This window comes from Hipposideros armiger, unplaced genomic scaffold (genome assembly GCF_001890085.2).
Source record: "Hipposideros armiger isolate ML-2016 unplaced genomic scaffold, ASM189008v1 scaffold_99, whole genome shotgun sequence".
In the NCBI taxonomy this organism is placed as follows: Eukaryota; Metazoa; Chordata; class Mammalia; order Chiroptera; family Hipposideridae; genus Hipposideros; species Hipposideros armiger.
Genome location: NW_017731449.1, coordinates 2681200 through 2708415, shown reverse-complemented (window position 1 = coordinate 2708415; position 27216 = coordinate 2681200). Strand labels below are relative to the sequence as shown.

Genomic DNA, 27216 nt, shown 5'->3' with positions numbered 1-27216 from the left:
ACAGTATCTCTTTTTTACTTTTTATTTTCATTTTAATGTCCTGTAGTTTTCTCAGAATGTGAATACAACCACTGCAGCAATTAGAAAGGGAGTCCATGGTAGCCAAAGCCCATCAGTTTTAAAGGGAGAGAGTTCTGCTCTATCTTCTAAATGCATTGTTTTACAGGTATCATTTATAGCTAGTTGTTTTTTCAATGAAAGACTTATTTAGGGCCTTATTATCTTCTTCTTCTTTCTGTGTATTCCCGCTATTTTACTCCTGGGAAGAAAAGCGTTCACATAGTAGGCCCTGCCCTAGACAGCGTTCCTTAGAAGGGCCTGCTTGTAATAGGCCATTGTCTGGCATCTGGGAACTTGAATGATAATTAGTTTTCTACATGGATATGAAACTTGCCCTAAATGGGAAGGGTAGCTCACTGTGCCTAGACCTTTTGTACAAACAGTGTGGTTTATGCTGAATACTTGTTTTCCTTCTGGAAGTGTGGAATTTTGGTAAATACTAGGCAGACAGTGCCTAAGAGACTGGGACCTAATTAAAACTTTGGGTACTGACTCCTGAATGAGCTTCCTCGGTAGACAACACTTCAGAAGTGTCATCAGAATTCATTGCTGGGAGAATTGAGTGTGTCCTGAGTGACTCCACTGGGAGAGGACTCCCGGAAGCTCCCACCTGGACTTCACCCCATGTCCTTTTCCCTCTGCTGATTTTGCCTTGTATTTTGTACTCTAATAACTTACTCTAATATAGTTAAATATAACTATATGCTGAGTCCTGTGAATCCTTCTAGCTGTCACCAAATCTGGGACCCTCATGCAACTGTCCATTAACATTGTCCCCCACCCAAAGAAGGAAAGAGAAAAGAAATGGAATTTAAGTGTTTAAAATTTTAGGCTACATTGGAGCTTTTATCAATCTTTTGGTAATGTACTGTGAAGGGCATCAGAACATGTCACCCAAAACACGCCACTTTGGCATATTGATTATTTTGAGCTGAAGGTACTTGGGAAATAATAGGTGCAGGAAGGGCTCGCTGACCTCCCATTTCTACTTAAAGGCAGGTCACAATATTTCCTGTTCATTTATACTCACCCAATCAAAGCCATGATGTTTTCAAATATCCTTCTATGTGAATTATTGTGTGTAATATGTTAATGTGAAAGTCGGCCATTTCTAAATGTGAGAACAGAGGAATTTTGGTCTTTAAGCTTTGGGCATGTGTTAGTCCTGTGCCTATTCTCGTTGCCTGTGGGATCACAGATGTGGAAAGTCATGATACAATTAGTTGAAGGTCTGGAGTTTAGAGATCAGTCTTGGCTTCTGAATTAGGAATCATTTATATCTCTGTCTGCCTACAATGTGCTTACCTACCAAAGATATTCTGTAGATGGGGTAATGTTTAATAGTAGCACCCCGCATAGTTATCTTTATTTAAAAGATAAATGGTAGAAGAGACCCAGGAAAGGTGGTTCTGGAAGAACAGGAAGAAAAAGGAGAATGAGTGAAGCGTGGCATTACAGAAGTCAGGGAAGAAGAGTAACAATGAAAAGGGGTGATTGACAGTGTCACGTGCTACAAGAAGACCAGGGAAGACGTTTAAAACAGTCCGTTGTATTTGGCTCTAGGTGATCTTTGGGGACCTGCATGAGAAACGATTTTTTTTTTTTAAAGATTTTTATTGGGGAATTGGGGGTTGGGAACAGTGCTGGGGAATTGGGGGAAGGGGAACAGACAAGTTGCTGTCGTTTTGTTCTTCAGTCTAGTTGTGGAGGATGTTGCTTCACTGGCCCAAGTTGGCACCATCATTGTGCTCTTCCTGGGCGAGACAGATCAGTTGCCGGCTTCTGGACGGCCGCTCACTGTGGCTGCTGGCCACTCACGCTGGCTGCTGGCTACACACGGTAGCCCATGGCAACCCACGGCCACAGGGGCTGCAGCCTACGCCGTCGTCGGCGACTCACGGCAGCCCAGGTCCAGGTTGAGCTGTTGTTCAGCATCTTAGCTGTAGAGGGCAGTGTCACTGGCCCTCATATGTGGGATCCGAACCGGGGCCTTCTGGCATCCCAAGCGAGTTCTTAACCATCGCGCCACTCGGCCGGCCCGAGAAACGATTTTAATTGTATAAGAGGGAAGGAGACCACATTTAGCTAATTGAGAAGTGAACTGGAAATAAGACTGTGAGGCATCAAGTGTGAGCTGTTCTTTCCAGGAGTTTGACTTACCAGGGAGAAGAGCACAGATGCTGGCTTCAAGATCATGTTGGATTGATAAAAGTTTTGTTTGCTTGTTTTATTTAAAAAAAAATGATGACTGTGAGTTTTTAAGATGCTGGATAAGTGGAGAAGAATGGTCCAGTTGGGAAAGACAAGTTCAAGACGGGGACGAGGGCATAATTGACATAGTGCAGCCCTTGACGGACGTGGAAGGAAATAGCAAAGATGGGCGAATTTGCCGAAGAAAGAGGACCCCTTTTCCTCCCAGCCTGGAGAGCAGGAGAGACTGGCGTTTGTTAAGTTTCAGGGTGATACAGCTAGGAAATTTTCGGGGTGCCCTGCCTCAGAACTTCAATCTTATTTCTCAAGGAAGTGCTGTGTTACGTGCTCGGAGTGAGTGAAAAGATGGAAGCTTCAGAGACAGGACATTGTGGAATGCCCGCTGTGTGGACGGCGAAGAGGCCTGCCGAAGAATTTCTGGGCGCTGAGAAGTTGGTTCTCAATGTGTCATCACATCAACCGATGCTCCTGGGTGGCTTTCCTTAGAGGAGTCAGTAATGTGACGTAGGAAATAGGAAATGGTTTAGCTTCCCAGGAGCTGGTGGTTTTGCTGTTCAAGTTTAGTGGATGAACAGTTTTAAAAAGGAGTTTGAGATGTGAGCAAGGGAGTGGCTAAAATGAAAATTCAGGAAGTTAGGTTAAAGAACCCGGATTTAAAGCCAGCAAAAGGAACATCAAGGGAATGATCATCTTGATGGTGAAGAGCAAATGTGCAGAAGTAACGGAGTGAGAGAACTGGGCAGATTGGTGGATAAAGCCACAGGCCCGAGGAAGAGGTAGGGAGAGTGTGGGGAGGACATGGCGGCGGGAGGGGGGTTGGGACCCATCTCTTACTTGGAAGATGGCAGTTCTGAGAGAAACACTGATAGGACTGTGGGAGGGGGTGAGTGAGGAAGCGTGGAATTAGGGTCATCTGAGAATCTGTTAACTCAGCAGAGTTGAAAACATGGGCTCTGGTATTAGACTATCTGGGTCTGAATTCAGTGCCCTCACTGACTGGGCATGTGATCTTGGGCAAATTCCAAGCCTTGGTTACCTATCACTACAACTGAGATTATAATAGTGCCTTACTTTAGTTTTGTGGTGGGATTGAAGGAGGTAATCCATGTATTATGTATTTCAACAACTCCTTGCCCAACTCAGATGTCCAATACACTTGAGTAGTAGTCGCAATTTTATCATTCTTATTATTGCTAGCTCCTTTTCATTTAAACCGCAGCTCATATGTCATCTTCTAAGAGAGACCCTCCCCAGCTACCCTGTAGAGTAGAGATCCTTTCAGGTAACTATCTATCCCATTTTAACACCGAGCATTGTCCATGTTGTAATCCAGCTGTGTGAATATCTCCCAAGTTAGATTATTAACTTCTTTGGTGTTGAAGCCAGATATTATTAACCTTTCTGTAAAGTATGTGCCTAATACAGAGGAAGTGTAGCCACTCTCCCAAGTGTTGATTGGGAAAAAAAAAAAAAAGGAGTACCTCTCTGTTGATGTAGAAATCATTGGACTACTGCTTGTTAATAAAATTGATTTCTATTATAGTGGTGACACTTTTAGATAAGGGCAAAGGGGTAAAGCACCATCACTAGGGCTTCCTGATCTCATTTTAGAATTTTGCATAAAAACAAGTGCACAGTTCTCAATTTACTGTTTTGTTTGGGTGGATAAGGGACTGACTCATCTCTTCCAGGCTGCATTGAATTCAGCACACTGAGCAAACGCAAACCTGTTGCTCAGAGAATGAAGCTTGCTTTTGAGTCATTATTTTTTTTTTGCCATAATGTCAAATCATAAGTTTAATCAAGGGAGAAATTAACTTTATTTGAGCCCTGGTTCAGGGATAATGGAACCTGGAACTGAACCTTTTGCTGTTAGAGCCAGAGGGAGTTGGTAAATGCTCCTAGTCTCTGTTTTTAGGTGCCTTAGTACAATGTATGAGGTGTCATAAAAAACGGTGAATGTTTAAATAGAAAAATTTATTACAGTAAAAGACACATTGCCATTAATCCCTCTCAGAATACGCCCCCCTCGCTTCAAATACACTTATCTCATCATTCTTGCCACTTTCTGAAGCAGTTCTGGAAGTTCTCTTTCGTGAGTGTCTTTAGTTGCGCTGTTGTCGCTGCCTCAATGTCCTGAATCATTTTGACTTTGGGGAAGAGCCAGAAGTCGCACGGTGCCAGATCCGGTGAATAAGGTGGATGAGGATGCACCCTAATGTTTTTCTTTGAAAGAAATTGCTGTACCAGAAGTGATGTATGACACAGAGCGTTGTCATGATGGAGGACGATTTATGACACACTTTAAAACACACCTTCTCTCAACCGTAGCTCACACCCGACTGACTGCACCAAACAAGTTGAAACTTGTCACACACTGTTACTAAGGACACATCGCTCCCCATATTGAAGATCCCTGCCTTTCAATTGTATGGCACTTGGCAGCAGCAGTCACTGTATTTTGTGATCACAACGGAAAGTGTCCATGTCACACATCATTTATGGTATGGCAGTTTCTGTCAAATAAAAACATTACAGTGTGCCCTCATCCACCTTATTCACCAGATCTGGCACCAAGCGACTTCTGGGTCTTCCCCAAAGTCAAAATGATTCAGGACATCAAGGCAACCACAACAGCACAACTAAAGACACTCATGAAAGAGAACTTCCAGAACAGCTTCACAAAGTGGCAAGAATGACAGGATAAGTGTGTTCGAAGCGAGAGGGAGTATTTTGAGGGGGATTAATGGCAATGTGTCTTTTACTGTAATAAATTTTTTTAAATTTAAGCATTCGCCGTATTTTTATCAAAACTTGTGGATGATACTTATTGTTTGTCCAGCTCGCAGCCTCTTGAACCCAATCTGATTTGGACAAATGGACCTTTTCATGTTAACTTGGTTACCCCAGGTATTTGGAAACTAAGGCTCAGGAGGGCTAGCGTAAGGGACACATTATAAGCACTTATTTCTGAATTTGTCACTCCCTCCCAAAGCTTTACAACAGTGGCTTAATGTTAATGATTACAATATTATTTATTTGTATAAAATGTTATATAAAAACAGTGTCCTTTCACTTTTAAAGTTAAAAAATAGACCTTTACCGATTCTACTCACATTAAAAATGTGCATGAATCATGATGATGTTGTGTAACTTCCAAATGCATTATTGACTAACTGTGTTTTAGGGTAGCTAGATTTTATTAGTTCAGGTTGTTTACTGGATCGATAAGTATTTCAAAAAAATTAATAAGTTTATTTAAGAATTTATTCTTCAGTGATATAAGCTTGAGAAAAGTTCCTTAACTCATAACAATATGTTGATTTTTGCTGGCAATGATCTCTCTATAAACTCTTTATTGAGAGCCTTTTGAATGAACTTTGAAGTATAGTACTATTTATACTGTTTCTGTTATCAATGCTCATTTTATTATAACCGAATTTTTAGGTGTTGCCGGAAAGTGGAACATTACATATGATTGCTAGGATAATTGTAAGATTTTGAAACATTGACATTCTTCAGCTGGACAAAACACTAAGTTCTTACTAAAGTAATGCGCATTGTTTTTCTCATCAAGATGTTCTATCTATTTTAGTGCTGGTCAATTGGAAAATACATATTTTTCCTTTTGGGTTATGAAATCTAAAAAAAGAAAATATTTCTATCAAAAATTATCCCCAACTAATATGATTATAAAATACACAGCAAATGACTCATATTTTCTAGATTGGTTGCTAATGAAATTTAATACAGATGATTCCCATTTCAGCAACATTAGAGATTCTCGTTTGATATGTTGTGCATCCAATTTTGACAAGAATATGTTCCTAATATTTCACATGTTTTATCCCTAGAATTTAACACGTGAATTGGAGAACAGGGAAAAGCAGCAACTACAGATGTTGGATCAACTTAAGGAGATCCAGAATCACTTTGAGACATGTGAGGCCAAGCGTAAGCGTGCCGACCTCCAGATCTCGGAGCTGACTCACCACGCCGAGGACGCAACCAAGCAGGCTGAGCAGTACCTCCTCGAGTTCCAGCAGTCCGAGGCCCTGAGACAGGAGGCCGAGAAGAGGAGGGAGGAGCTGAAACTGAAAGCTCAGGAGTCCATTAGGCAGTGGAAGCTTAAGCACAAGAAGTCAGAGCGAGCATTGGAGAAGCAATCGGAAACCCTTGATGAGCTGACGGACAGGAAGAACCAGGTATAGAAGCCCAGTTCCTAAGAACAGCTTCTGCTGTGACCAGGCATTCATTCACCCCTCCTTTGAATAAGCACTTGAGTTCCATACTATGTATATAATCTATCAAGATGTCCTTGATAGAAGAGTGTTATGTCTTGGTTATTTCAAGGTAAAAAGTAATTTAGTTTTAAAAATCTTTTTAAAGCCTTTTTAATAGTTCAACATTCCATGACTTTTCAGAGTTGGCCCTTAAAGTAGATCTAACCGCCTCCCCAGTTTAGTTTTTAGTTCCCAAAGCTGAAATTATTCTCTAATATTCAAGTCGAAGAAAATCACTAAATGTTCCTTAACATCACATGACTTTTCATGCAAGGCATGTATTTTAGAATTTCACTTATTTTAATTTTCAACTTAAGTATTTGTTAGAAAGAAGCATTTAAAATGCAGTAATCCAGTCCACTACGTCTTCTGGCGGCCACTATAATTATGGGTTTATTTAAATGAGCGACATTGATAATCTCACTGAGCAGTATTATCAGATCACAGGCCTCTTTAAGACACTGCTATTGTGCCCTTTTGATAGCAGCAACAAAAAGCATTTCACTGATCTATGTGTGCATTGCACATCATCTGTTCTCTTGTATAATCAGTGACTTTAAATGGATTTTATGCTCCTATGTTGATTCTCAGCTATATCTTTGGGTTGAATTAAACCCAGATGTTATAAGATAATAGGTAGGAAAGTCATGATTGATTTTATCCATGTTTAGTCTTGGTTTATCATTTCTGCGTTTGTCATTTGTCACTTGTCAAGAACTCTGAACATTCCAGAAGAATAATCATTTGGATTAGTTGGCTTGCTTTCAAAAGAAAACACAATGTAGGGCAATTATATTTATAAAGTCAATTATCAGTCCTTAAGAGTGACAGATGCTTATTTCAGATGGGTTGTCATGGGAAAGATGCCTTCCCTTTTACATATGACTTTCTCGGACGCACAGAATATGGAGAAAGCGGTCTCTTTGCACTCACTGTGGAATGCTTTTCGATGTAACCCATCTGACAAATCCTGGGTGACTGGTTGCCTTGAGGTAAAGCAGCTCTGAAGCTTTCAGTCTTGAATCTGAACTGATTTGATCTCAGGAAATTGCTCTACCGTGATTATTCTGTTGTCAGCCTGGTCTGGAAACTGGTTCAATGACCCTGCCCATAATGGGGATAGTTAAAAGAGTGGTTGGGGGAATTGATTGATTGAGAACCATCTGGGGATTCTACTTAATTAGAGGAAATTTAGAAGGGTCCATGTCATTAGGCAGAATCCTAATCCATGGTGCTGAGAGTTTCTAGATTGAGCTTTTCAGAATATTATAAATTGTTAAACAATCATTTCCCAGAATACTCCTGTTATAATTATTTTTATCATTTAGCATTGCTAATGATAGCAAAGAAGTAGTTTTAAAGTGATTGCCAGAGTTAGGGTAGTATCACAATTATCACAGCAGGCATTGTAATTTCCACTTTAAAAGCCTTAAAAATTAATGCAGCATGTCGCAGTTAGAGCAATGGTTAATCAAGGAAGAAAGGGTAACAGATATTTCACTGCAAATTCAAGTGTCCAGTAAATCTGTGATGTGGAAATAACACTAAATAATTTTGGAAAAAAGTTTTTCTTTTTTTACATTTTACTGAATAATACGTCTAATGAGTATTTAATTAAAAAAAAAACTTAAAGCCACCTTAAGACCTAAGTAATACAGCCTACTCCTTTTTTTGTTGTTTTTATAGAACTAATTATTTTCAAAAGCAACTCCAGGGTATTCTTGGAAGTATATATTAAAATAAAAACGATACTGGCTTACAAATAAAATACATTATGGTTTAAAGAATAAAGTAATTGTTTAATAAGTAACCTTGTGGAGCCATTTTATATGATCAAAAGATATAATCTTTGCATTTTTAAAATAAATCTGTGCCTACTTCCATTTTTCTTTTTCCAGACTAATTTATTTTCTGCTTTAGGATTTCCCAGTTAAAATTGCATTGGAAGGCTAAAGGCTTTTATTCTCTTAAAAATTGCCCTGATTAATTAATTAATTAATTTTTTTTGGCTTTTTACATTTTTGGAACCCTTGGTAAGATTATCTAGATACATATCATATTACAAAAATACTTCATTACTAAAGGATATGGAATATCAAACAAATGACATATCATTGCAGAAAAACCCAGAAAGATTAGATTGTATACTTTCCTTAGAAGTCAGTGGCGTGGATGTTTATATCCGGGACCCATGATCTCTAGGGATATGTAGATGAACACATATTGGAAGACCTAAAATTCTGTAGATACACGTGATGTTTTTGTCTTTATTTTTAAAAATTAATATATTTTGAAATTGTATTGGGTTGTCGGAAAAGTCATGTCGTATTGTTTCTGTGTTTTTCGTTGCAAAAATGCGTCATGACTTTTCCGAAAACCCAATAGTTGACATACAGTTTTATATTAGTTTCAGGTGTACAACATACACAATAGAATATTAGTCTCCCATAAAGAAGAATTAAAAATTAAAACTTTGTTTTTCTTTTAAAGTGCTGTTTGAAGTCATTGGTTTTTGTATATGCTTTGAAAATGAAAGGAAAAAAAAACCTTGGATTTCGTTTATAGTATATGCTTTCTGAATGTTTCCAAATTCATGTTCCTCTTTAACATGGATAATGGGAATGCCTCTTATGTTCTATGTGTGTGCGCGCGCGCATTTTTGTGTTTTCTGAATTGGCAGAGCACTTGGCTTGCCTATGTATTGAGCTTTTTGCTTGATAGTCTTTTACTTCAGGAATCTTAAGTTGTAATCTTTTCCTTCTGTGTATTGCCTTCATGCTGAGGAAAAAAAGGGCTATATGTAATATATACTGTCTTTTAAAATCTGAATTTAAATGGTTAAAAATAAGAAGTTTTAAAGTGCATACTTTTTTAAATATGTATGCAGTCCTATCAAATGTAATTTAAGAAAAGCTAGATCAGTTATACATTAGTATAATCCAGCAATCTGTCTGCGTGTTCCCTCACATGCAGAAAAATAACTTTTTTTTTCCTTTTAAAATTTCCTTGTCTACCTTTTAGTTAATTCAGAAAAACTATGTATGCTTTGTGGTCAGGTCTTTCAGGATTGCTTCCTGTTCCTGTATCTGTCATGGTTTTATTTTATTATTATTATTATTATTATTATTATTATTAATTATCACTATTGTCATGATTTTAGACAGCCCCGTTCTTCTGGCTCCACACAGCCATTGTGGTCCTTCTTTCATAATCTTCCCTCAACTCTTCCTCTTTGGAAGCTGGGTTTGCTAGGCGAGAACATTCTCTTCCCATCGTTCCTGACTGCTACTTATTTTTCCATTATGCCTCCACATTTCTCAAGGATTTTCGCACCTGGATTTCCCCTCAACCTGTTTCGTTGCATGTAATTCTTGCCATCATCTTTGGTGACCCTAAAGTTCAAGTCAGCAATCTGTTAAACCCTGTACCCTTATACTTCACCCATTTCCTATTTTACAGTGACATTCAAACCACCTAGCAGCTAAGTTCTGGATCTAAAATTTGTTATCATCTCTATTTTCTCTATGTTCAAGTCTTTAGCTCCAAAATTTCAGTCTCTGATATTACAGACTTCTTTTATTTCCTTTTCCTTTTTTGACTATTTCCATCTGATTTTGATCTTCCCACATTTCCTCTGGTTGTCCAGCCACACCTTGGAGTGAGTATTTTCCTGACAGACTGGACTTCATGAAAAGCTACTCTGATGACATGCTCACTGGCATCTTCAGTTTCTTCCTTCTACCTGACACATTTTACCTATCTTCAATCTGGAATCAACCCAACTCTCCACTTTTCCATTCCTGCTCCTGGATAGTACCAGCAAAACTTACAAAGAAATGTCAGTTGGCTCCTGTAGTGGTGTTGGTTACCTCCATCACCCCATTCCATTCCATTCCAAAATTATTGTAGACCAATTACTAATCAATGGAGAGTGAGCTATATGAAGTCTGTGTGTGTGTGTGTGTGTGTGTGTGTGTGTGTGTGTGTGTGTGTGTGGTTTCTGGTAAACATGTACTCACTCTTGCAAAAGATACACAAGAAGAGAGCTTTCCTCCTTCTCGGGATACTGTTGTATTTGGCTGTGCTGCCTGGAATGGCTGGCATTGTCTTGCTATGATCCTGAGAACGAAGCCTCATACAGAGGAGGGTATATCTGAGACAAATGCAGAGAGGTGTGCCCAGAGCTTAGACGTACTGTGTCTGGAGGACTTCTGCCTGGAATGATAATCAATTACCTGGAAGTTTAAGCCAATTTGAATTGGAGTTTTCTCTTACTCTCAGCAGAAGAAATTCAGGCTGATGTGAAACATCATTTCTAGGAGTGAGGAGGTTTTAGTAAAAGATCCTAAATGTAGGATTGACTAAGAGGTGAAGTGGTTGGGGACATGGAGGATATAATTCTAAAGGGAGAGTTGGCAAACCTTACTACACTATTGGAAATACTTGGTTAAACCATCAAATTGCATACCTTGGGACATAGATGCTGTGCCTCAGAGTGTGATATTAAGTGACCAGTAGGAAAACTTGAGGATGTTGGAGCATGTTGTGTAGTTATGGCAGCCTTCAGAAAGGAGGTTCTACAAGGGAAAGACAAGTAATGGGTTGAAATCTGCCTGTCTAAAAGCGGAGAGTAAGATTTTTTGGTGTGGGGAGACTGAAAATCTGCAATCTGTAATCCAAATTTACTGAGCCTGATAATTTGGAGTCTTTTAGGGTTGGAAATCCAAATTATTTATCCACGCTGAACTTAGTCCAAGCAAGCGAGGGAAGTTGGAAATTAGCAGAAATAAATATGAGGTAAAAAAGCAAGCCTGATTTCTCAGGCCCTTTGCAAGTACTTCTACTTAAGCGTTCCTGGCTGGACAGAGGGAAGTCCATTGTTTTGAGTTCCCTCAAGATAAAAGCTATTCAACCGAGGGCTCCTGGGAATGTCTAGGGTATTGAGGTGGTGGTTAAGACACTGACATTTTCAGACTCAGAGACAATGTCTAGACAAAATCTTGGGCTATGGCTACTAGCCAAGCAATTAACCAAAAGCAAATGGACAGAACGTAGTTTTTTGTATCTACATTGTCAAAGAAATTCTAAACTTGACCAACATAGCCTGTGACTGTCACCTTTGTCATGAATTGATGTGATGCTTGAAATACTGAAATTGGAGGCAAAACATGGAGAATTGTAGAGTAGCTGAGCCGGAGCTTTTGAAGGACTCTTCTTGAATGACCTAATCTTTGGTCTTTCTGTTATGTGAGAAAACTAAATATCCTTGCTGTTTAAACCAGCTTTAGGAAGACATTATAGTATTTTAAATCAAAGATATTTTACCTGCTAGAGGTTCATCCTGAAAATACAATTTTTATCTTCAGAACTGCATGGAAGTCTCTTAACTCATGGTCAGGGAGCTATGTTATCTGTTTTAAAAATTAATGACTACATTTAAGCCTCCTCCCCTTATTCTCAGGCCCCTTGCATGTTATCCTTACAGCCATGAATTGATTCTATCAGTTTTTGTCTTTTCCAGTGTGGTAAGTAGAGTGACCTCCCAAAGATGTCTCACCCTAATTCCTGGAACCTGTGACTATGATGAGATATCATTCCCATGATTATGTTAGTTGTGTCATAGCTGACCTTAAGATAAGGAGATTATCTGGACAGGCCTAACCTAATCTCAGGAGTCCTTAAAAGCAGATAGATATTTCTGGCTGTTGGGAAAAAGGGAAGTTAGAGGGATTCAAAGCATGGGAAAGATTCATTGTGGTGTTTGTGGCTTCAGAGACAGTCCATGAGCCCAGGAGTGAGGGCGGCCTTTAGAAGCTTTGAACATCTGGCCCAAAGCTAGCAGGGAAACAGGGACCCAAGTCCTAAGTTCACAGAACTAAATTTTGCCAACAGCATGGATGAGCTTGGAAGTGGATTCTTTCCCAAAGCCTCAGATAAGAGCCCAGATCAGCTGACACTTTGATTTTAGCCTTAGGAGACCCTAAGCAGAATACCTTGCCTGGAATTATGACCTGTGGAAACAGTGAGATAATAAATGGGTGTTGTTTTTAGCCATTAAGTTTGTTGGAATTTGTTACACTGCAATAGAAAAATAATACACCGCTTATCTATATTTCTAGCCATTTTTCCTGCACAGTCTTTCCAAAGTGAACTCATTTATCTGTGTTCTAGAGTTTTGTCAATCTAGCGACATTGATTTATCAGTTATCCCCTCTCCTCACAGTTTTGATCACTCTCATGTGTTAATACCTCTCTGAGAGCCTGGTTTCTCCTTGAACTTAAATCCCACCCCCTCTTTTTGTTTCCCCTTTCCCGCTTGTCTTCACCACCCTATGATATAGCTATTATTATTATCTTTATAAAGATAAATAATTTCCTTAAGGCAATAGAACTGCTTATGAGTGGACTGAGAATCAAATTCGGTTCTCTCTGGTCATAGCTCAACTGCTTAATCACCCTCCTTTTATTATTTCTCATGTTAGCGTCATGCTGTTTCTCCCTGTTTGCACTGAGAGGCATTTGAAGAAACTTTTTTTTGAGTGATTGACTCATTACATTTTATGATGAATTGTTTCACACTGAAATATTAAAATGTAAAGTGTAAAAATGCCTCACAAGTATTTGTGTTTTAACTCATTTCAAATTCTGAAATAAGAATTTTAATTTTTTTTTCTGGGTTCGAGTCATGTTGGGCATCAGTAACCAGGTACAGAGATTGTCCTTGGTGCCAGTATTGTGGGGGGTGGCATTTTCCACTTTTTTAGCAGCTGGCTTTTTCATTTGAACTGATGGGTGGTGCGGATTAGAGGGTTAGTTCTTGGTTCCCATCCCTGAGTGGAAACCCTAACCCCCTAAAGAGGCTGGCAGAGGGTGATGCCCGCCTGGTCCCTTGACTTCTCTCGAGCCCTTTCCAAACCTCTTCTAATCTTAAACTAACCTCAGCTCCACCATTGTGGGGCTTTAAGACTCCCAGTTACATACTGGTGTGTTTCTTGTCACTACTGACATTATTTTATTAATAATGACTGATTATATCATAACCTTTCTTAGATTGTATCCACATGCTTCCCTATATTATCTTCCATATCTGTGTGAGGTTTCTGCTCTTTAAAAATATGGCATTGAAATGCCAATCATTGTTATTTTAAGTAAATTATATTATTTCAACCTCTGGTAAATTATAATAGGAGTTTTTTTCATTTCCCATTCTTTTGCTCAATTTTATCTTACCTTTAATTATGTAATGATCAAGGATTGATATATTTTGGTGATGAAAATCTGAAACATATATTTCAATGTGGCACTTGCAGGGTAATTGTATTTTCCTTCCTCTTTCTAGGCTAAAAATACTTTTCTTTAAAAAATGGAAAAAATGTAAAGTATTATTTGATGAATTGTTTTTCTCCTTGTGGATGAAACTTTATTTTGTTTTCGGGCAGTGTCTGTGGTGAATTTGTTCGTAATTTTGTTTGTTTGTTTTATATTGTTCACTTGATAGATTCTCAAAGAAAAGGATGAATTGAAGAGCCAGCTCTGTGCAGCATTGCAACAAATTGAGAGTCTCCGGAAGGAACTGCACGATGTCATAACGAAGCGTGCGCTTCAAGAGGAGGAACTTCACCGTAAGGAACAGAAACTCAGTGATGTTCAGGCTCATCAAGCTGACCTTGAGCTAGAAGTCAAGGACTCCCGGGACACCATCCATAGGCTAGAAAGTGAACTGAAAAAGCAGAATGAGATTCAAAGCCAGATGAAACTTGAGAAAGCTCACCTGGAGGATGAAATGGCTGAGCTGAGGAAGAGCCAGGCCAACGACAAAGCTCAGCTTCTCGAGATGCAGGAGGCCATCAAAGACTTGAGTGCCATCCGGGCAGACCTTGCTAACAAATTAGCAGAGGAACAGAGAGCCAGGAAAGAGGTGCTCAAGGACCTTTCTGCCCTCCAGACACGGGCCGACTCAAGAGATGAAGAGACGGCTACGATCATTACACAGTTAAAGCTGGAGCGAGATGTTCACCAGAGGGAGCTGGAAGATCTCACCTCGTCACTACAGAGTGTGAAAACCAAACACGAACAGAACATCCAGGAGCTGATGAAGCACTTCAAGAAGGAAAAGAGCGAGGCAGAGAATCATATTAGGACACTGAAGGTACCTGCGCTGAATTATCCTGGTGACACCGGAGGAATTCTTCTGGTGGCTCATGAAGTTAATAAAGCGTAAACTTTTAGAGATCATTCTGTATTCCCAAGCACTGAAGGGAAGATAAAACTAACAATAAAGAGGCTTTTCCATGCTTGTTCAGCCAGGTTGAAATGAGTTATAGCAGCCACCTGGGAGCACCTATTTCAGAGCACTGAAGCCTTTGAAAAAGAACCTTTAGCTGTTTGGGGAGCTCAGGGAAGGCAGAGGTGGCAGTAAGTTGTGGACCTGAAATGTGCCCTCATTCCACATTTATGACGTCCTAAAATATAAGTGGCAAAGACTTGTCAAGGCCATGGAAGCTATAACCACAGCCCTTTTAAGTAGGGTAACTAAAGCGGATCTGCTTATGGGCTGTGTAAACCCAAGGCCTTTGAGATTTACCCTTTCTTTCCCAAATCAAAGTTGCCTGGGTAAATGCATAATTGAGATCTCTCATTTGGGGAAGTGTTTCTAAGGCCTAACGGTATTAACATTATCACCACGCAGGGGACTCATTTCATAACATGATTGTCAGGGGCATGATGCATCTATCCCTTCTTTCTGCTTCATTTGTTTTTTCTTCTCCAAAGCAGTTATCATCATATAGATTCCATATTATTTATTTTTTAATCCCCCTTTATTAGAATGAACATTCCTTGAGGACTGGGATTTGAATCTGTTTTGTTTATAGCTATAGCCCCAGTGCCTAGAACAGTTCCTGGAACATTGGTAATATCTGTTGAATAGGTGAATAAATGGCTAAATCTTCAAAAGTTAATGATAATTTTTCAAAATTCCTTAAAAGGCAACTACCAAAAAAAAAATGCTTATGATGGAAGATGAAGTTACATTGAAATAGCTAACATTCATAGAATGCTTTCAGCTATTTGATGAATTCTTTCTCAGTCCCATATAGCCTACGGGCAGTAGTGTATTTGAGGTCATTAACTGGGGCGGGAGAAGCAGAATGGAGGCTGGAAGAATAGGTAAGAGGCCTTAACTAAATTTCATTGAACCAGATACCATCAGTTGTAAGATGCATTATTGTTCTGTGCTACTAAAAAAACCAAATACTGCATATGAAAACATGACCTGCTATTAAAAGTAAGACAATACTGGGCCGGCCGAGTGGCGCGATGGTTAAGAACTGGCTTGGGACGCCAGAGGGCCCTGGTTCGGATCCCACATGAGGGCGAGTGACACTGCCCTCTACAGCTAAGATGCTAAATAACAGCTCAACCTGGAGCTGGGCTGACATGAGTCGCCGGCAACGGTGTAGGCTGCAGCCCCTGTGGCAGTGGGTTGCCATGGGCTACCGTATGTAGCCAGCAGCGCCAGCGTGAGCGGCCAGCAGCTGCAGTGAGCTGCCGAACAGAAGCTGGCGACTGATCTGCCACGCCCGGGAAGAGCGCAATGATAGTGCCAACTTGGGCCAGTGAAGCAACGTCCTCCACAACTAGACTGAAGAACAAAAAAGACAGCAACTTGTCTGTTCCCCTTCCCCCAATTCCCCAGCATTGTTCCCATCCCCCCAATTCCCCAATAAAAATCTAAAAAAAAAAAAAAAAGTAAGACAATATCCCAAAATAGAAATGGTAAAATGTGAAAAAAAAGTCTTAATATTGATTAAATATGGCATAACAATCCTTCAAAATTGATGAGGACATAAACAAAAGTAGAATCAGAGATACGGAGAAGAGCTATATTAAGAAAAATAAAATATAGATCATATGTTTATTGATTAGCTTGACAATAGTAATAATAGAAAACATTTTTTAGCACCTACTCTGTGCTGGTCATTACTATAAGACCTTTACGTATGTTAATAATAATTTAATACTAACATTATCCCTGCAGATTGTATGGTACTATTTTCTCTCTGATGAGCAACTTGAGACATGGACAGTTAAGTAACTTGCCCAAGGTCTTATGGCTGGAGAGTAGTAGAGATGAGATTTGAACTCAGGTAGACAAGTAAGTGCCTGTGTTCTTAACCGCACTGCTAGACTGCAGAAGGTTTCTAATCAAGGATGACTGGTGTAGACTTGGGTGACTAGGTGGGTGATGAGGCTGTTTGCCAATATAAATAACACACAACAGCAGATTTGCAGAGAACAGTGCCAAATCCATTTTTCTAGCATGTTGAATTATGTGGAAGGAACCTTAAACCTAACCATGACAGTCTAGATAGAACAGTTTTAGTACATAAGTTAGATGACTGGTCAGGCAGCTGTTGCCAGTGAGGAAGGGAGAGTTGATGAGAAATAGTGGGAATCTCAGGAAGGCAGGGTTTTTGCTTGAGCACAAGTATGTCATGATTTGTTAGGCCATGGTTTGACAAATGGTTCTTTCAAGGAGCTTGCAGTGTTTTTGTGAATGCTGTTGAAACTACACCCTCCTTTCCTTCTCACTATTGCTGACCTACTTCCGGTTCTCGTCACCATTATTTAGGTTTTGTGATAAACGCAAATGTCAGCAGGAGTTAGTTATAATTTAATCAATTAGCACAGATTTGAGATCATCTCTATATCAACATCATTCTGACATGGTGATGTGCTGTCTTGAGTGAGAGATGAAGTCATGAGATACAGCCTGCTTGACAGAAATTGCATTTGCTCCTGGATGCATTGGCATATGAACAATAATCTATCACGTGGCATGGCAGAAAGCAGGATGCGGGCTGCTAATTGGGACTCCCAGGACATGTCTCTAAGTAGCCTCCTCTTTCTACTCCCAACCCCTCCCTTTCAACCTTCAGATACCACCTGGTTTCCTTTCCCAAAACATTGACCTGTGTGTGTCATTTTCTGCTCAAAAACCTTCACTGATTATTTAGTGTCTCTGGAACAAAGTCTCAACTCTAGTCCAGCCCTCCTTGGCATGGTTCCCCTTGATTTGTCCACATACAGGTCCAATTAATTTTTCACCTCTTGTATGGATTCTCTGAAGTTGGGACATACCTCAGCTGAGGTTGGGATAAATCTCCATCTTCTGTGTTTCCATAGCTCTTTGTTGGTACCTCTAGTACAGAACATGTAGGCTGCCTTACATTAGGGTTTGTTGTGTAAGTCTCTGGAGGGGCAGACATCAGGCCTTAGCCATTTTCGAGTCCTCTTATGATGTCTAAAAGTGTTTGAGACATACAGAAGATACTCAGTGGATGTTGGGTTGAGATGTTTAGAAAGCTGGAGTCAGAGGATTTGCTCCCGAATTGCTCTGTGATCTTTCTGGTTTGGATTTCTCCCTGTAATAGGGGAAAATTGATTTCTTCATCTTCAGGAATTACTTCGTATTCATATATAGTGAGATGATAAGCTTTAAGAAATTCTTGTATGTAAAGAATGTATAATTTAGAAGTATTCTACTGTAGATCTTCTGAAACAATTAGACTTTTTTTTTTTAAGTTTGGAAGACTAAAATTTAGAAGGGGTGTTGCAGCCACTCTTTTTTTTTTTTAATTAAAGTTTATTGGAGTGACAATAGTTAGTAAAGTTACATAGGTTTCAAGTGTACAATTCTGTAATACATCATCTATATATCACGTTGTGTGCTCACCATCCAGAGTCAGTTCACCTTCCATCACCATATATTTGACCCCCTTTATCCTCACCTACTACCCCCTTCCCCCCTTCCCCTCTGGTAACCACTAAACTGTTGTCTGTGTCTATCAGTGTTTGTTTCTTTGTCTTGTTTTTTTGTTGCTTTCAGTTTTACTTTTTTTTTTTTTTAAGTTTTTTTTTTTTTTTTAAAGATTTTTATTGGGGAATTGGGGGAAGGGGAACAGACAAGTTGCTGTCGTTTTGTTCTTCAATCTAGTTGTGGAGGACGTTGCTTCACTGGCCCAAGTTGGCACCATCATTGCGCTCTTCTCTGGCGAGGCAGATCAGTCGCCAGCTTCTGGACGACCGCTCACTGCGGCTGCTGGCCGCTCACGCTGGCTGCTGGCTACACACAGTAGCCCATGACAACCCACTGCCACAGGGGCTGCAGCCTATGCCGTCGCCGGCGACTCATGGCAGCCAGCTCCAGGTTGAGCTGTTGTTCAGCATCTTAGCTGCAGAGGGCAGTGTCACTGGCCCTCATATGTGCGATCCGAACCGGGGCCCTCTGGCATCCCAAGCAAGTTCTTAACCATCGCGCCACTCGGCCGGCCCCTTTTTAAAGATTTTTTATTGGGGAATTGGAGGGAACAGCGTTGGGGAATTGGGGAAGGGGAACAGACAAGTTGTCCTTTTTGTTCTTCAGTCTAGTTTTGGAGGGCGTCGCTTCACTGGCCCATGTTGGTATTAGCATTGCGCTTTTCCCAGCTGAGGCAAATCGGTCGCCGGCCTCTGGATGGGTGCTCACAGTGGCTCATGGCAGCTCACGCTGGCTGCTGGCCTCTCATGGTAGCTTATGGCAGCCCACTGCAGCCTACGCCATCGCCGGCGACTCATGGCACCCCAGCTCCAGGTCGAGCTATTGTTCACCATCTTAGCTGTAGAGGGCGCAGCGTCACTGGCCCATGTGGGATCCGAACCAGCGGCCCTGCTGCTCAGATCTCGTGCTCCCAAGCCAACTCTTAACCAACAAGCCACTCGGCCAGCCCTCCATTTTACTCTTTAATGTGGTACAAAAGCAACACAAGAGCTTAAAAGCTGAACAGAGATTGTGAGAGCCTAGTCCTTTCCTTTTAAGCTGAATAAGTTACCCATAAGGAACAGCCTTCATCTCATGCTGTTCCATTGATGTAAGCCTCTACTTTTTATTTATTTATATTAATTAAAAGGAGTTGATGACAATGGACATCACAGAAGATTTAATATACTGAATTATATACAAGAGAGCTTTCGACAAGTAGCTCTTTAAATGTTATATTCCATTGTCTCTCAGCTTTACCTTAATTTATTACTTTTTCTGAGTCTAATTAAAGTGCTGATTGTTACCCATAATTTTTTCACTGCACAAAATTATGGTTTTTCTCCATTTAGAACTACCCTTCTCATGCCTTTTGTTAAATTTAAATGCAAAATATTTTAAATGAAATACTCTAGCTGCTATTAACATTTGAAGGATATTGGGTTATCACCCCATTATGATTTCACCAGAAATCATTTTGTAGAGCCTTTTATTGGCATCAAAGACCAAGGATTTGAGTTCCATACTTTTGCCACTAGCTGGCCATATGACCTTGGTCAAGTTACTTGACCTTTTTGCACCTAATCAATAAAATGGGAATAGTAGTGTATTTATCACAGAGTTCTTGTGAGGCGACATCACTTTGTAAACCCTATAATGAAATGTAAATGTAATGATAAAACCACATCAAGAAGAAAGTCCCTCGTCAAACTTAGGCGCGGGTGTGCTGGTGAGTGTTTTAAAACGGGCTCTCTGGGAGTTGGTGGTGGCAGGGGCGGAGGAGAGGACCGTGATTTGTAGCATTTTCCAAGTTCAGTGGTCTAGATACCTTCATTTGTCTGGTTTCCAGCTATCAAACAAGACATCACTGGGGAGAGACGGAGTTGGGAAGAGAGGAGCACGGTTGGCCCTTGAGAGTCTCTGCGAGCTGGCTCAGCACAGCACTAGCTTTAGGGGGGACCTGTGATACCTGCGCTTCCTGTAAGCCTTACAGAAAAGCCAAGGCATTCTGCTGTGGCTTAAAATCTTAAGTAAACAGTTTTCCCGATGAGAGACTTTATTTTGTAAATTTACTTTTGGGCTTTGAGTATGGGATTCCTCATAAAAAAGTCAGTTCCTTTGTTTACTCCACGTGGCATCAAGTCTTAGATGAATTTTGTGGGGTGAATAAAATATAGGTTTTGTCTAAAACTCACAAAACTTTCTTTCATGAAATTGTTTCCAGTGATTGCGTTCCTACATACCTATTAAACACATATAATAAACTTATAAAAAGAAAAGAAATGGATATATTTTAGGCATTAAAACATGTATTTTAAATAGAATATATGTGGTTGCTGATAGGCTGTTAGTAACTGGTAGGCTTGACTGGTTAACACTACAGGTTGTACCCACCTGGTTTTTTAAAAACCTTATGGTATACGTACCTTTTGAAAATTAGTGCGGCAGAGTAGCTGAAAGCATGGGCATTGGGGAGAATTTTGGGGTTCAAATCCTGGCTCTCCATTTACTCACTGTGTACCCTTGGGTAGGTTATTTTTGTCTCTGTGCTTCAGTTGTGAAGATGAGATGAGACTATACAAAAAGATCTTAGAGGAGTTCCTGACATACAGTGTTTGTATAGTTATTTTATTTTGAAAGTCTTTAAGTTTACTTAACCAGGCAAATCTTTATTAAATACCATACAAAGAATAGATTGTCCCTAACTTTTTTTTTAAGATTTTTTTTTTAATTGGGGGATTGGGGTGAGGGGAACAGCATTGGGGAATCGGGGAAGGGGAGCAGACAGGTAGACAAATTGCTGTTTTTGTTCTTCAGTCTAGTTGTGGAGGACGTCGCTTCATTGGCCCATGTTGGTATTATCATTGTGCTCTTCGCGGGTGAGGCAATTGGTCGCCTGTCATTGGTTGGCCGCTCCCGGCAGCTCACACCGGCTGCCGGCTGCTCACCTAGCTCATGGCATCCCACTGCAGCCCCACTGCAGCCCATGCCATCGCCGGCGACTCACAGCAGCCCAGCTCCAGGTCGAGCTGTTGTTGTTCATCATCTTAGCTGTAGAGGGCGCAGCGTCACTGGCCCTCAATGTGGGATCCGAACCGCAGCTCTGCTGCTCAGAGCTGGCGCTCCCAAGTGAGCTCTTAACCAGCTGAGCCACTCGGCCGGCCCGGCCCTGTCCCTCACTTTTTAAAAGCTGATCCTGATTATATTCCAACTAAAGATTAAAAACCATTGCCCTGTTGGTATTCAAATAATCACTGGTAAACTCTTTTTCATATCAAGTTATTTGTAGTTTAGTGGCGGATACAATTAATAATCTTTTTAGTCCCATCAGATTGGTATCAATAAGTACAAAAAGTAAGCAATTCTTTTGCAAAAACCAGGAGGTAGGTTGAAAAGGAATGTTGTTGCGCTCGTCTTATAGATTAGGAAACTGATCAATCAGTAACATCTCCTAGTACTTTGCTTGTGGGACGCCTCTAATAATCCTTCCCCTCACAGTTAGCGCCCCTTCTTTGGCTTGTCACAGCACCTCACCTCCACCTTTATTAAGCATTTCTCATTAATTGTTGTAGAAATTGATTTTTGCATCTGTCCCTTTTACTGTTCATATCTGTTATCTTCAGCACCTAGCACAGTACCCCTCACTTAGTAATGCTCAGTGAGTGCTAAGGAGCTATTGCATAAATGCAGAGCATTTCTTTCCTATGTTTATGCACAGATTCTTAGCAAAATCTTGAAGTAATTTACCTACCGATATAATGTGTGATTTGTTGGGTGCACAATTTGGCTGTGGCCGGTGGACTTTCTCTTTTTTCCTTCTGTTTTTTTCAGGCAGAAAGCTTAGAAGATAAAAATATGGCTAAAGCCCATCGTTGTCAGCTAGAGAAGCTGAAATCACAGTGCGACAGGCTGACAGAGGAGTTAACCCAGAACGAGAGTGAGAACAAGAAACTGAAGCTAAAATATCAGAGTCTGAAGGACCAACTAGAAGAAAAGGTAACAATTTGAATGAATCTGCATTTAAAAGACATATTTGAATGTCTTCTAGAACATGTTTGATGTGTTAATAAATGCTAATTGTGGTCTTCCATAGGAAAGTTGTATCCGTGCCAGAAAAAAATGATAGAAGTTTATTAGAATGTTGTGGTTTTTATTCTTCCAACTAACGAGTAACCATGTAACACATTTGATTTCACATTTCTTCTGGATCTGAAAATGGGAGTTTAGAGGCAAGGCAGCAAAGAAAGGAATGATGGTTTGTTGAGAACCTACTCGACGTCAGGTATTTATGCCAGGCTGATTTACATATGTGTGCTTGTTTAATTGTAACAACTCTTTGGTTAGATTCTGTTGATCCTCTTTATGAGGGAATGGAGGCTTAAAATAAAATAGATAATAGTTAAGTGCTCACCATGTGCTAGGCATTTTTACTGCTCATAGTAATTTTATGAAATTGATACTCTTATGCTCATTTTTGCAGTTGCAGAGAAGCTTGAGAGGGCAGGTAACCTTGGAACAGCCCCAGAAGGCTTACTGCTTTCCTATTATTAGATGTGTAAATTTATTTTGAGTGTCTGCTATATATCAGACATTGGGTATTATACCAGAGACTTTTAGAGAGTCACTACTTTTTTTGGCAAAAAGTCAACTAAGAATAGAAGACAGAATATTTAAATTTTCTTTCTGTTTGTTCCACCACTTCCTAAAAGGATTTGCGGCCGAGTATAATAGAAGTCAAATATTTTAAAAAAACCATTAAAATATGGATAATAGGATAAGGCAAATAGACTAGGCCAAATAGATCCTATACTTAATAAGGGTTACTAAAAATCAGTGACAAAGGAACTGTCACTGGGCGGGGTGTCATAACACTAAAATTCACTATATTATGTGAACACACACACATATTCTAGTAATTGCTAAAATCAAGGAAATAAAATATAAATTTGTTTGAAGTTTGTAATTAAATGTGCTTAAGTTGCTAAAGTTCGGCCTACAGTCTTGACAGTTACTGTAATTTAGTTCCTGTGTCTTGCTTTGTTTTTGTTTTGTTTTGTTTTTTAAAGATTTTTTTTGGGGAATTGGGGGATGGGAACAGCGCTAGGGAATTGGGGGAAGGGGAACAGACAAGTTGCTGTCCTTTTGTTCTTCAGTCTAGTTGTGGAGGACGTTGCTTCACTGGCCCAAGTTGGCACCATCATTGCGCTCTTCCCAGGCGAGGCAGATCAGTCTCCGGCTTCTGGATGGCCTCTCACAGCAGCTGCTGGCTGCTCACTCTGGCTGCTGGCTACACACGGTAGCCCATGGCAACCCACTGCAGCAGGGGCTGCAGCCTACGCCGTCGCCGGTGACTCATGGCAGCCCAGCTCCAGGTTGAGCTGTTGTTCAGCATCTTAGCTGTAGAGGGCAGTGTCACTGGCCCTCATATGTGGGATCTGAACCAGGGCCCTCTGGCGTCCCAAGCCAGCTCTTAACCAACGTGCTGCTTGGCTGGCCCTGTCTTGCTGTTTTGATGATGTCTAATGTTCATATGTATTTAATGTGTCTAATGCCAGGGTATAGTTGCTGTGGAGATAATGCTAACTTTTCTGTAACTAAATTTTAGCCTGAAGATGTGTTAACATGTTTTATATTTACTTACTTGCATTTAAGAACAGTGGTGAAAAATTCAGTGTGTTGAAAATGTAAAGTTTACCTTGTTCTGCTTAAAGTAAATGTTTCTTCGCTGATTCTATGTGTGATGTTCCAGATATGTATGCGTTATCACACGTATAAATGGAACATTCCTTTTAGAACAGATTTTCAAGAATTAATGATTGTATTGCATTGCTGTGCATTGAGTATCTAGGATATGGCAGACGTTTTTCTGGATGCTGAGAATGGGATGTAGACGAGACGTAGGTCTGCAATTGGATGCTCACAGTGAGGTCATTAAAAACAAACTTCCTTTTAGTTGGTCAAATTATATAATTGAGTCCTGACATTGGCTGCTGATGTAGAGAAAAGATGTGTCTGAAGTTGGCAATGATGAACACTCTTAAAGATACACAGATGCACACACACATAAATACATACAGCATACTCGTATATGCTTCCTCCTTTTTATATTTTGGTTTATGTGATTGTTACGCACTTTTGATTTACTTAGCCGTTTGTGTTGATCCATTCCTTTGTATAGTTAGCTAGAAATCAGAATTTCATTGGGTTGAGCCATTTGCACATAGGTCCTTTCTCTTTGGGGGTAGTAGAGTGTTTGTGGCTGTGGGCAGAACTTTGAGTGTAAATCATTGTCTAGCTGTGTGGCTGTAGGCAAGTTGCTGAAAACTCAAAGGCTTAACTTTTACCACCCTTAAAACAGGTATAATGATACCTCTATGATAGAATTAAATGTGAAAATGTATATAAACTCCTTGGCAGAGTATCTGATATCTAATAAGGTATCAGTTATTAGCTGCCATTATTTTGTTATTTATTGTTGTTTCCAAATATATGCCAATTAATGGCTCAACCAAGCAATCAACCAATCAACAAGTATTGATTGACGGCCTGTGGTCTGCCTAGAATTGTGTTAGGTAGTTAAGAGCCAGCGAACTGGGAGTCAGAATTACTGCTGAGCTATGCTGATTGGAAGTTTAGAGCCAGACTGTGTTTACTCACTTGAGACAGATGGTCCCCAAAGGAGATACCCATCTGAAAATAGCTCAATAAGTGATATTGAAGCCACATATATTTGTAAACTGAACAGGTGGGCAGTTTTACGTTTGCTGTTTGAGGACAGGGACCAAATTCTTGGTTGTTTTTCCATCCCCAAAACAAGGTACAGAGCCTGACACGAAGTAGGTGATTTATAAGTAAATTGTGGATAAAGAGTATGTGTGTGTATACATATATAAACATGTATGTATGTAGATAAAGAAATATGGATAACCTGGGCCGGCCGAGTGGCTCAGCTGGTTAAGAGCTTGCTTGGGAGTGCCAGCTCTGAGCAGCAGGACTGTGGTTCGGATCCCACATTGAGGACCAGTGACACTCACCCTCTACAGCTAAGATGATGAACAACAGCTCGACCTGGAGGTGGGCTGTTTTAGCATCAGATGTTATTTTTCGATTTTACATGAAAAAGAGAACAAGTATTATGCAACCCACAGAATTTTGACATACGCATTTAAGAGTTTCTTACGAGTTTCTTACTAGTGGAAAAGCTCTTGTGAAATGCTAGAGATAGAATGTTTCTCCCATCTATAGTATCATTAAAATTTGTTATACCTTTTGCTTAAAATTTTAAAGGAAAGTAGTTAATTTCTTCTTTTGTTCTAAAAGGATATTATTAATATTAAACTTTTTTATTCTTCTGGCATTTACCTGGAAACTCATAATGCTGTTTGTTCTATCAGAAATATATTGTTATTGGTTTCACTGGAATCCATGAATCATCAAGAGTTAGTGTATAATTAAATGGTTTCTGCTCAGCAAGTCATTAAAACTTACATAGTTAAGGTTTGAAATGTTCTATCTATACAAACCTATATCTGATTTAATTTTAAAAATAATTTTCATTAACATAGGTATGAGCTTATTAATGATACTGGCCATCTTTCTAGAGCTTTCCAAGTAATTTTGTAGTACAAGTATGGGAAGATTGTTTTTAATTTTGAACATGTTTACATAATAATTTAGACATACCTCATGCCTAAAATGAAGAAAATATTATTTTGTAGACTATTCTGTTTATACTCTATATATTCTCTTGGTCCTTACATTTGAAAAGTATGAATGTTCCATGAAAAAAATATATACAGTATTTTGGGCAGATATATTTATAAGCTGTGTACTCTGAATTTACACGTCATTGAACATTTTTCAAAATCAAGTTTATTTGCCATCCAGTATTTCATCTGGTAAATGTAGCATTCTTTTGTGGTTGATAACATTATTTCCATGTGTTCTATTTTAAAATTATAGATCAAGTAATTTTTATCCTGCATGATCTAGTGCTTTTCAGGTTTGGAGCTCTCGTTTGTATTTGTTACTGTTTCACTTCTAAGCAGAACTAGAGAACATGCTTCTTGCCACTAGATACCCAAACCTGGAGAAAGCCCAGAGGTATCTGCTCTCCTAATTTTATTTACCGTTCTCTTTTAATCTACCGATAATCACGCCATATGTGGAACTTCCTCTGTTATAGGACATGCTGTCCTATGGGTATACATGCCTCGTAGTTATAGTGTGGCAATGTTGGAAGACTGTTCAGTAGTTTCTGATTTTTGCCCCCCTCCACACACACAAAAAAAATATCTGTGGGCTAGCTTTTGTTTTTAACAAGCATTGCATCAAAGTTTACAAGGTTGTACTGGACCGTTGTACAAAGGTGTTACTTTCTAAAACATTTGGCACCAGTGTAATTCTAAAGCGTAAAAGAAATTTAAACAATACCAACTCCCAACACCATCTTTTATAGATGAGGTAATTCTGGCCCAAAGAGTTAATTGATATGCCCAACTGTTCCCAGCTGTCCATTGGTAGAAATTGCGAGTAATGGCAAAAACCTCTATTACTTTTGCATCAACCTAATAGAAATGTTTGCTCGTCTTTTGGAACACTTGCAAACCAAGTTACTCGTAATCCAAGGTTTTACTCTTATTTTAAAGCTATGGCTATGGTGGATAAAAACGCTTAGGAAATAGATTTCTTGTACAAAATGTGGATCTTTGAAAATGATAATGATAATCCTCATTTGCAAGTGTACTTATGTCCATTTTTACAGATGGTAGAAACTGAGGTTGAGAGTATAATATTGTGACTTGTGCAACATTGCATAACTTGTGGTGGAAACAGGATATGAACACAAATTCCTTTTATTTT

The 27216-nt window shown here is 39.7% G+C and overlaps 1 protein-coding gene across 1 annotated transcript in view; it reads left to right on the top strand.

The window, feature by feature from the left end:
• Positions 1-27216, top strand: part of CEP128 (centrosomal protein 128) — a 365357-nt gene that overhangs the window by 115047 nt on the left and 223094 nt on the right. Inside the window, exons 14-16 of the mRNA XM_019646219.1 lie at positions 6126-6476; positions 14053-14703; positions 22186-22350. Of these exons, the coding sequence (XP_019501764.1) occupies positions 6126-6476; positions 14053-14703; positions 22186-22350 (1167 nt within the window). The remainder of the gene's footprint in view (positions 1-6125; positions 6477-14052; positions 14704-22185; positions 22351-27216) is intronic.